The sequence below is a fragment of the Antedon bifida genome, chromosome 7 (assembly GCF_963402885.1).
Source record: "Antedon bifida chromosome 7, ecAntBifi1.1, whole genome shotgun sequence".
NCBI lineage: Eukaryota > Metazoa > Echinodermata > Crinoidea > Comatulida > Antedonidae > Antedon > Antedon bifida.
The window spans coordinates 14,089,597-14,101,279 of NC_136232.1; the positions used below are offsets into that span (position 1 = coordinate 14,089,597).

Here is an 11,683-nt window from a genome sequence, read left to right on the forward strand (position 1 = left end):
AGATTAAACATGAACTTACCTGTTGGAAGTTTGATCTTAATATTTTATGTAGTACAGTATTTTTCCCGCTGTCAATTAGCACACCTGGCCCTACTTCCTACTTTTCTTAGATATCCAATGCAAAGACTGATTTTGTGTATGCAACACACTGATGTGTGTGTGCACAACATGATCTCATGTGATCTCGAATGATCACCGTAGCAAAATAAAATACATGTTAAAAACCAACTAAAAACATACTGGAATTTGCCATCCAGACAGAAAAGTTTGTTGCTGATATGCAGTTTATTAATTGTCAGATATAGTAGTTGGGAAATCAATCAAGTTTAACCTTTGCTAAAGGTCTGAACCATCAAACTTAATGTGACAAAAAAATGTGATTTACCCATAGATCATATCACTACCATACTTGGGCACATCACACTTTTTTGTCAAACTAGTTTGACTGGAAAGGAATGGCAATCAGTACATTGTTTAGGCTTTACCAGTATACAGCTATTAAGCGCAAACTTAAGATGATAACTTTGTTGTGTACCTAACATGGATGTTTTAAAAACTTTGATAGTGCAAGATTGTATACATTTATCAGTCTGTTAGTGGCAATAAACTAGCTCTTTAGCTTGGATCCCACTAGAAATGCAACGCAAGGACGTAATGCATGGTAAATGATTTGACCAATCACAAGCGATGGATTATTCGAACAGTGGCTTGTCATTGGTCAACTCGTCTGCGTAGTGCGTACGTCCTTGCGTTGCGTCTCTAGTGAGAACCATGCTTTAGTCTAAAGGATGAAGTAGTATAATGAAATATAGGTATACATACATTGATTTTTTAAAATTCATTGAAATCCAAGTCATCCAATGAGTCTTGTGTTGTAAAAATTTGAGATGTTGGAGATTTGTTGAAGTCAGCTTGCTTGGCAGCTTCTCTTGTACACTGCTTATCAGGTGAGCTCATTTGTTGTCGCGTGAAAGTAAATGCACTTAGTTTTCTCTTTGTATTTTTACCAATCAAGGATGCTTGGTTTTTATTATTTAATGGCAGCACTTTGCTTTTCTTTTCTGCTGGTTGTATTTGTAGTACATCATCTGCTGATCGTTTCTTTTCATTGGATGCACATACATCATCATTACTATTATGAGTAGATTGTTGTGAAATTAAAAAGTTAATTGATACTGTATCATCAATTTCAGTTCCTTGTTCACTATTTTCACTTATTGACGAGTCTTTAATATCTTCATAAACTTCTTCAGCAACGTTTGCCAAAAACTCTTCTGTGTCATCAGTTTGTTCATTATCTTCTGTGGAATTTCTACTATATTGTAATGAGCTATCATCCTCTTTATTGTTAACTGAATTTTTTAATCTGGTTGAATTTGAAAGATCAGGCAATTGTTTGTTTAATAATTCACTGCTGTGACTTTCAATACTGATATTAAATACATCAGCACTAACAGCTTCTTTGTCAGTGTCTGATGAATTGACTGTATCTTGTCTCTGTTCATTGCCCTTTAAATTCAGATGGTTAGATTCGAGTCCTTCCTCAGATTCAAGTTCTGTCAGTCTGTCCATCTCAGCTGTTAAAATGTCATGAAGGTTTAGATGGGCAAGAATCAGTTCAGCTGAAAAATAAATTCCTCTTTATAAGTTCATGATAGGATCTATGAGAACCAGTACACCGAGTGTGTGCACATGGCCAAGTGATGTACAACTGACCTACAGTTTAAAGTCTGTTAACCAAGACTGGTTCTACCACAAGATGGAATGAGTCAGACACGAAGGCATTATACATACAGTGTACAAGCACCACCATTCATAAAAAATCTCACACATCTCAAACATGTTACATACAATTCATAAATCTACTTGCACCACCTCCATTTATGAAAACCTATTTTAAACTTGTAAACATACCTTGCAATTTGTACTCTTGCTGTGGGTCGTCTGGGAATGATGTATGCAATGCATTTATACCTCCTAACAAAGCAGCACCATACATGCTAGATTCCATAACACTAACAGCTACCACAGCATCACATACTTGCACTTCACTGCGGAACATAAGCCTAGCGTGCGCTTGTGACAAACGCACCATGCTTTCCAATAGTCGTATTGTAGTACGCGCCACATTACGTTGATCTGCTCTGCGTTGTGCTTGATAGTACCTCGACAATACTCTAAAAAGGTGAAAACAGATTTCATATATTAAGTAAAGTTGTATTGTAGCATGCTCTATATTACCTTGATCTGCTCAGCATTATGTTGTCACATAGTCACACATAAAATTATTTAATTTACCTGAAAAAAACTGTAATTTTTGGTTAAATTTAACAGTTTATTTTGTCTTTTGATAAATGAAATCAATATTTTAGTTCAATTTTCTTTCTATAAGTGAAAATGGCCTATTCAAAATCTGATTTTATTAATATTCATTTTTTATGTTTTTGGGGGACAATACATTGTTTTCCAAACACACTCAGATACTCACATTGTAGCATCATTTGACATAACTGGTTCAATAGCCGATACCAGTGTAAAATAAGATTGCATCTTGTCTAATGTCCAAAGCTCTCCACTGGGATCTAAAGATATGAAATATTGGCATATAACATAGACGATATTTAACTTTAAAAAATAACCATTTTCCTACAGATGTCTATCTCCAGTCTTAATATTCAATTGTAATATCAAATTAGTTCTTTTAATTAAGACTATATTGGGTAAAAAGAAAGCAGCTATTCAACTAGTCGTATTGTGTAAAGAGCAAATACAAATCTGTGAGAGGGAAAATGTCACCCAAGCAAGCCTCAAACTTTTAATCTTTTGATTGATATGAAGGCACCTTACTATGTTGTATTTTCAAACATATATGCTCTCCCTCTCAAATGTACACATGCACAACCGAGATTAAATTGTTATGCCCTCATCTTCTGAAAAAAAAGGTGGACTATCGAAAGAAAAACTACTGTATATTCAGAAAATAATGGTTTTACCTTTAGAACCAGGTGTTTTATCTTCTAAAATAAAAGATGAAATAATCTTGTCCCATTCTTCGTTTTGATTGTCCAATAAAACAAGTACCATATCAAACCTGCTTAGCAATGGACTAGCTAGGGCGATATTTACACTTAAGTCCTCTGACGGATCATATTTTCCTTTAGGATTTGTTGCTGCTAACACTTTAGTTCGAGCATTCAACTTGCAAACAAGACCTGCCTGGTTATATAAAAAAAATGTAAACAAAAATTTATAAACAAGGAACAATTATTAACACATGAGAGTTCATTATTTTAATCTATTGGTTAAAAGGCTAAAATCTACAATTTTTGTAATAATCTTTTTGAGAAATGTGCCTTTTTACAACTATACATATGCACTGCATTCATGATAAAGTACGCAATTTGAATGTTTGCAAATATTGTTATTATTACCTTAGCTACACTAATTGTTTGCTGTTCCATTGCCTCATGGATACTTGCCCGATCATGTTCACGGATACTATTAAACTCATCTGATTTGAAATAAAAGTTTTTTAAAAATTGTATTTAAAAAAAAAGAATGTTCTTTCAAAAAAGATGTGCTGAAATCGGACATGAAAGTGACGATGAAGTTGAAGAGGGCAGTGTTAAAGAGTGTCGTCGTTGTGAGGTACTGGGTATGATCAACTGACATTTATGTTCCCAACTAATCATACTGATGAAGAATTCAATCTGTGGCAACTATATAATGAACCAGAGACCTGACTTTCTTCGACTTTTGAATTATTTCTTAGGATAGAAATGTATGATGTATATAGATTTATTTAAAATTGCTGACATTTTTGAATAACTTTGTATATAAATTGCGATAAGAAAACAGTTTATTTGATCATTAAATACTTTCAATAAACATTATTAACACAATTTGTTAGTATAAACTTAAGCCTTGTCTACACTATCAAACTTTATGTGACAACAAAATGTGATGTTCCCATATATGGACATGATGTGTCATATCACTATCATGTTTGGGCATATCACTACCATATTTGGGCACATCACATTTTGTTGTCACATAAAGTTTAATAGTGTAGACAAGGCTTTAACGAGAGTAAAGAATGAAGAAAAGAGCAGCTGTTCCAGAATATACAACACCAAATATTGTAAAGTTTAAATACTGTAAATTTTAGGCAATCTTGTCAAAGGTCAAGCACTTCAGCCTGCTATGAGAGGATAACAAATAATTAATTAATTTAACTTGGTTTTTAAACTGAATCGGTGGAAGTGTTGTTGTTTGGGATTTTTAAAGTATGTTTGATAAAGAATTAGAATAAAATGCTTGCATGCAATAATATTGATTGCTCTTTGTGTTACCTATGCAACATATTCCTCCATCAGCAAGAACCAATGCACCTGCTTCTAACTGCCATTCTCCTGAATCTTTCACAGCAGTCACCGTCAGCCCAGCATTAGTTGACCCAATGCCTGTAGTCAGTACTGAACGCGGAATCACCTTTGCTGCATATTTCAAAAACTGTGACTTGCCGGTACCTGCAAAAAGAAAACATCAACATTGTTGATATTGAGATGTCATAAACATATCTCCAATACAAATGAGATAGAAATTTAGAATGATCAAAATAATTCTTGAATGTATCTAAAATAGAGGATGTACTGAATTGTTTTGTCTTCCACCTTTTCGAGAACGTACTCAAAGGGATTTCTACTGTGTATGATTGGAGGATCGAGAATTGTCATCCTGCTCTGAAGCTTGTAGTTTCAGCACCCTAGCGCCCAGCCTCCTAGCAGGTGTTATGCAGCATGAATATGTACAAGACAAACATATACACAAGATGCTCTACATAAACAAAGTCTTATTACAAGTCTTTGGGAGTTTCGTTTCGTTTCGTTTATTAAACAATTCTCTACACATACAAAAAAAATACAAGATGTTACATAGTAAAAAGCATGTGTAGAAGGAAGCCTAGATAAGTTTTTTGTTACAAACAAATAAACCATATATACCATTTGTAATTACTACTGCAACAGATTACAAATTATTTGACATTACAAATTTAGTTTAAAAACATTAAAATGGTGGTGCTTCACGATAACAATACGATTAAAAGAAAGACAAGATGGACTAAAAATTTGTTTGTAAGTCATGTTACATTTTAAAAAATCCATGCATGTGGAAAATGAATATAAGGCTTGAAGCTTGAAACATGCCTACCTGGATCACCAACAAGAAGCATATGGCATTCACCCCTTGTTCTGGTTCCTGATTGGTCAACTCTTTGTACACCTCCTATCATCACCATAGCAACTGCTAGTTTAACAACATACAGACCATAAATTTGTGGACAAATACTTGATACAATCGTATTACGCGCCTGTAAAGTGAACATTATTTTTTTAGAATGTGTAGCATTAAATTAGAGTTTTAAAACCTTGCAATATTAAGATGTATTGTCCCCAAAAAACATGAAAAAATGAAAAAAGATTAATTAAATCAGACTTTGAATAGGATATTTTGTAGTTTTAATAAAGTTAATCCCTTCTGTAAAAACAAAGTTTTCTCATATAAAATGACAAAATAAATTGTCAAATTCACCCAGAAACCCATTGGCTGGCAGCCAATTTGACTATTTTTTCAGTTTTTTCATTTATTCAATTTTTGTTCAACGTGGATAACTATTATAAAATAGCATATTCAACAATTATTATTAAACCCTGTAACAAATGGTGAAATAAAAAGACAGTTCTTACAGAGAATGGTGTGTGTTTTTGTCTTTCCCAGAATTCTTCAAATTCTTTTTTCTGTAAAAAAAGTTTACAAATCAATGCAATAGAATAATTAATCAAAAATCATTTGAGAATATTCTTTGCAAGCTCTCTCAGCCTACGGTCTCCAAGCCTGGCATCCAAGCTAAATACTGAGCTGGCACTTAATATGGCGATTTGCGACGATTAACCTACTTCGTGTTAGTTCTTTGTGTGCATGTGGGAATATTAGGGCGCGTGTTCTCGTTAAAATCAAAATCTCCCTAATGACTAAGATTATAGGGTTACCGGAAAGATAGAGAGGATGAAAGGTAGTTACAAGTCACTGTTATGTTATACTTATCCTTTGACAAAAAACATACTAAAAATATGAATATACATTATGATATATAATTATTTTTATTTACTTCTTTTTTAGCTAAAAAAATCAATAAGAAAATAAATTATAAAACGATTATGATAAAAACACCAAAATAACTTTAATTTACAATACTCACTAATTCGTCAGTAACAGATAATGCCCCATGTTGTTCATTGTTTACTTGGATATTGTTAGCCTTTACTACCAGCTCAATTTCACACTTGCTCTCTACTCCCAAATGATTCCACCTTCTCATGATAATACCACTGTAAATACAATAACATGTTTTTATTAACATCTTATTTAAAAAGATACTCTCAAATGATAAGATGTTTATTGTGTGATCAGTACACCAAATATATGGTAAAAATAATGGGCATAGATGTAGTGGTATCACTACATCTATGGCCACTGTTTTAAACATATAATTTGGTGTAAAAGTGCATTGCGTCTTATATACAGCACACTAAACTAAAACTACTACTGTTGCATAACTATTTAACTTAGTGTTTAGAAATTTATTGGATAAGTTTTCATCCTACACTTTAACATTTACGATGTAATAATTAACATCATTCAGACAAATGGCAACAGGACTTATGCTATACAGAGCAATGATTTATAAAATCTGTTTTCTAAAAATGAATAATTACCTAACTGTGACATCATCACCTGCCTTACACATGTCTACTAGGTCATCTTCCAATACTACTTACCTAACTATGACATCATCACCTGCCTTACACGTGTCTACTAGGTCATCTTCCAATACTACTTACCTAACTGTGACATCATCACCGGCCTTACACGTGTCTACTAGGTCATCTTCCAATACTACTTACCTAATTGTGACATCATCACCTGCCTTACACGTGTCTACTAGGTCATCTTCCAATACTACTTACCTAACTGTGACATCATCACCTGCCTTACACGTGTCTACTAGGTCATCTTCCAATACTACTTACCTAATTGTGACATCATCACCTGCCTTACACGTGTCTACTAGGTCATCTTCCAATACTACACACATTGACCTTGGTATCTGTTCTTTATTTAAGCAAAATACAAATTTTTGTCAAAATAATAAAATCCATAATAATAAACCACTAGCGTCATAAGCATAATTATGAAGTGTATGTGTTTATATTTGGGGCACATGTCCGTAAATAAAAAAAAAAACTATATCGTACGAAGTAAATAGTATTGAAGCTGTAGCTTGGTGGTTAACATGCTTGCCTTCCAATTCCAAAATCCAGTTTGTAATGACTCTTTAAACTCCACTCAACTCCTCAAATGAGAATTATAAGCATGATAAATTATAAAATAGTTTATACATCCTGAAATTGGCAAGTTACTCGTTGTTGGATGCTTATAGAGAAAAAAAAAAGAGTATATTATGTATATATAACTTCACAATTCAATTTAAACTATATTCATTGATTTCTGTAGATGTTTATTATGTAAATGAAGTTAGATCAACATACAATTAAAAAAGATTGCTATAATGAAAGTATACTGTTCCCACTGCCAACTTCTGAACCTGTTCTTGGATTTTAATCTCTTGGTAATCCCGACAACGTGATGGACTGCCGTTGGAGTCACTGAGACAGGTAAATTTGGTTGAACCACATCCTTCCTCAAAAGGGCACCCTTCAGGTTTGCAATCACGATAAAACTGTTCAAAATCAGCCTGTATTGGAAAAGCAACAAATTTACAAAAATGTTAATCATTTGATCATGTTTCACAGCACATTCAATGTTATATTAACATACACATTTTTCCAAATGTCTTTATATATAATTAAATTGTATTTGATGTATTTAAAGATAATATAAATGATTATATAAATGTTTTCAAGGAATGTTCAAACCCAACTCTGACGATATTTTGGGTGTCTCCCACTGAAATATAATTTCTCTCGATTTTTTGAATATACAGTAAACATAAAAAATCTCCAGATAATATGATAATTTTAATTTCTACAACCTCTAGGCTCTGGAAAGGGAAAAGAGATTAGAAAACATACTAATAAGATGTTTATAATAAATTCATGAATTGATTTTTAAGTGAAATGGAGTACACTTTCCATAGCATTTTTTAATGTTGGGAGGTCTGAATGTCATATTGTGTATGTTGAAAAAGACCTAATTTATTCAATAAAAATTGCACATAGCAGCCAAAGGATTAATTGAGTGAATTACAAAGTTTCATAAAATACATAAATAAAAATAAAACCATCAAAAAATTGCATATACAAAAAAAAAACAAATGTTTTATGCGTACGTAAAATCCAGGTACGTAAAACAGAGTTTCTACTGTATTATTATTTCCAGACAATGGTTGCGATAAGGGCGTAGCAAGTCACAACAAATTTTTGATTGCAGATCATTAATCATTAATAGTTTATATGGTATAATTTGACTAGTTCTTACCTGTACAGTGAACACAGTCTTACAACGAGAGCACATGAAATCTTTCTCAAATTCTAGAAGTTTAATTGAACCTCCTCTAATGACAGTACCTATTTAAAAATGAAAAAACAAAATATTGTCAATATAACAACCTTCTTGTAATTTTGTTGACAAAAACATTTTTAACTTTATCTAAGCAATAAACATGCAAGGTAATAATTTTGGAAGAGGAGGCTGGCTCATTTGAGTTAAATACAGCAATCCAATTTTCTTAAGCTGCCTCTGCTCAGCATTTTTCATTTTTACATGTTGTATTGTATTTTATTGTGTTGATATTATGCTGGTCGAATAAATAATAAAACGGATGCAGTCAAACTGATATTTTTTTAATGAATGTGATTCGTTTACCTGAAACGGATACAAATTTGCCAACATCACAGTTTTTAGGTAATGTAATTCTAATAAGTTCTGGACAGACTGGGAGACTAGTCATTCTGGCATGAAGATTAACTTTCAATATCTGAAAAACAAACAAACATAGTTGTTAAAAACAGCTAGCAGCACTTCAAAGATGATGACATACAGTTGAACTGTTTGTAAGTGGATACCCTCGGATCCAGTAAAGTGTCGGTCAAACAAACATGTTTTTAACTAGTTCAACTGCAGCAAGGTGTCCACATAGAGAAAAATTTAATTGTAGTAGGAATACTGAAACACAATTTTTCATCAAACTGTTAAACTCCAATAATAATAAAGTACACAATAGATATGGATCATCATTTGCAAAAATAAAACAAATTTGTAAAATGATTAATATACTTGCCATTTTGTCTTTACTTGGGCTATTCTTAAAAATATTTCTGGCAACACTTTTCAATGCATTGTCAATGACTGGTAGCCCTTCAAGAGGGTTTTGTAGAATTAACTCACTTAATTTCATGTTATTTTCAAATAGGGTCATCGAACTAAAAATAGTGGATAAAAACAAGATGATGATAACAAACCAATTTACATTCTGTAGTAATCTTATTTTTTAAAATTAATTTCATTATTAAATGTATTAAAAATTATATACATTGCATTTAATCAATAGTTAGTTTCCTGAGCTACAGCTTTTGTGTATATTTTATATTTAAACTGTTTTAACAATTAACATTAACTATGTACAAGCTGCAACTTTTTGTTGATGGTCTTTTTCATATGTTGATGTTTTTTTAATCTCAAATTCTGCATTTAATCGACTTTCTTTGGATGAATAAAAATGTGAGGCCTACCTGTGAGGCCTTAACTAGAAAAGTATATGCAGGCTGTGTGATGTTTAAATAAAGTGTTATTATAAATAACAAATCAATATTCTTGTATTTTCTATCTATAAAAACACCTGCTACTGTATGGGGAATGCAAGTGTGTGGCTTGTCTCGCAGCTATGGTTTTGTGGTTGGTTGCTATTAAATTGCACCCTCAATGTAAGAAAATAACACACTATTTTGTACAGTAATAAATTACTAAAAATGATGACATCATTGGTAATTTTTTGAATAGGTAAAATCCAGGGAATGTAAAAAATCAGGGTACGTAAAACAAAGGTTCTACCGATTACTAAATTTTTTTTGTAATAAAAAATCAGAATACATACTCGATATACACTGGAAAGTGTTCGTTTTCTTCTGAGTGAAATAAAATGTCCACTAGGTCTTTCTCGTGCTGTGTTTTGATATATGTGTCAAGCATACCTGCAGAAAGAAATATAATATTGAATGTTTAATGTTGGTCATTATTGGAAATGGCTATTGTCACGATCAACAATGCTTCACAGTCAACCATGTGTTCAGAAGCATGATTCACTGTGCGTTTAATGTGAAGTTTTATATTACCATGGTTGAGTATGTTTCACCTAGTTCTCTGTACCGAAACAGAATAAAGGCGCATATGGCTAACATTATAGGAAAAAAAACCAAGGCATTAGATACACAGTTGACATAGTGCTGTTAAGTGTATTTTCTTTTGTCATGGTTGACTGTGCCATAAAACTTTAGTTCCGATAGTCACATCCAGAGTTGCCAAATGTCTCGCACCGTGTGTTTTTTTGCAAATAAACACTCTCTTAAAAACATTATAAAACAGCCTAAAAGTACCATATTTGTCTTGAGCACACAGGGGGGGGGGGGGGGGGTTCTTGATTTCTTCCTCCCAAAAAACGAATGGCAGAGTCTGTCACGCATTTTAAAACTCTCAGGTTGGTAACTATGCTCATCCATTACTAGGGGATTAGACTATTAGTTTAGCTAAAACACAGATTACCCAGCTGGGTGTAATTGTGTAAGTTTTTACTATATGCCATTATTTTTTCGTACAGAATTGTTCGCAATTTACTTGATTTCACTTGACATTTTTCGTGTGTTTTATGGTTAAATGATAGGAAATTCAACAAAATTAACTCTTATTTATAAATTTAAGACATTGAGAAAAACTATGTAATGTAAATAGAAATAACAATCAATTTTACGTATGAAAATACTATTTTTTGGTTACAATTGTCATTAAAAGTTGAAAAATATGAGGGGTTATATCAATGTTACATTTTAAACAAAGAGCTATATGTAATGGAAAAAAGGTAACCTACTCAGTATTAAAAATAAATGAATGATTACTGCATAATTTAATTTACTCTACCTGATAATTGTGAATCTCCATCAAGGCTATTGGTTGTAGTCATATTTAATATTCTTCATGCATCTCTACAAAATATAAAAAATTTATTACCATTATCCAGTTGTTAAAATGCGTGTCAACGTGTCAATCATAGATATTGTTGGAAGTATGAATTTACTTCGAGATCAGTCCACCGAATAATTTATCAAATTCAGAAAATGTGGAAAAGTGAATCATTGGCCAGTATTGAGTAAAGCTGCCGAGTCTCAAAATAGTGGGTCAAAGTACAGATCAAAATCTTCTCAACAGAATGGAAGGAGAATAAATGTAATTGATTAGATTATTGGTTTGAAGGTAGTTGAGACAGAACCTAAAGCAGGAAATCTGAAATGCAAAATAGACACTGTACACAATCAAATAAAGAAGAAGATAGGATTTTATGAAAAGCCATAGACCTAGCCAACTGAACAATCGTATGCTATAATTTAAAAAA

The 11,683-nt window shown here is 32.3% G+C and overlaps 1 protein-coding gene across 1 annotated transcript; it reads right to left on the reverse strand.

The window, feature by feature from the left end:
• Window positions 1-107: 107 nt before the first annotated feature.
• LOC144849228 (DNA helicase MCM9-like) lies at window positions 108-11,261 on the reverse strand. Its single transcript, XM_078706291.1, has 16 exons — window positions 11,212-11,261; window positions 10,175-10,271; window positions 9,362-9,503; window positions 8,947-9,058; window positions 8,560-8,648; window positions 7,643-7,816; window positions 7,092-7,168; window positions 6,260-6,389; window positions 5,748-5,798; window positions 5,212-5,371; window positions 4,353-4,529; window positions 3,432-3,511; window positions 2,994-3,216; window positions 2,489-2,582; window positions 1,915-2,177; window positions 108-1,622 (listed from the first exon to the last, which is right to left on the reverse strand). The coding sequence occupies exons 1-16, from the start codon at window positions 11,252-11,254 to the stop codon at window positions 832-834; spliced, it is 2,703 nt and encodes a 900-aa protein (XP_078562417.1). The 5' UTR covers window positions 11,255-11,261; the 3' UTR covers window positions 108-831.
• Window positions 11,262-11,683: the final 422 nt, after the last annotated feature.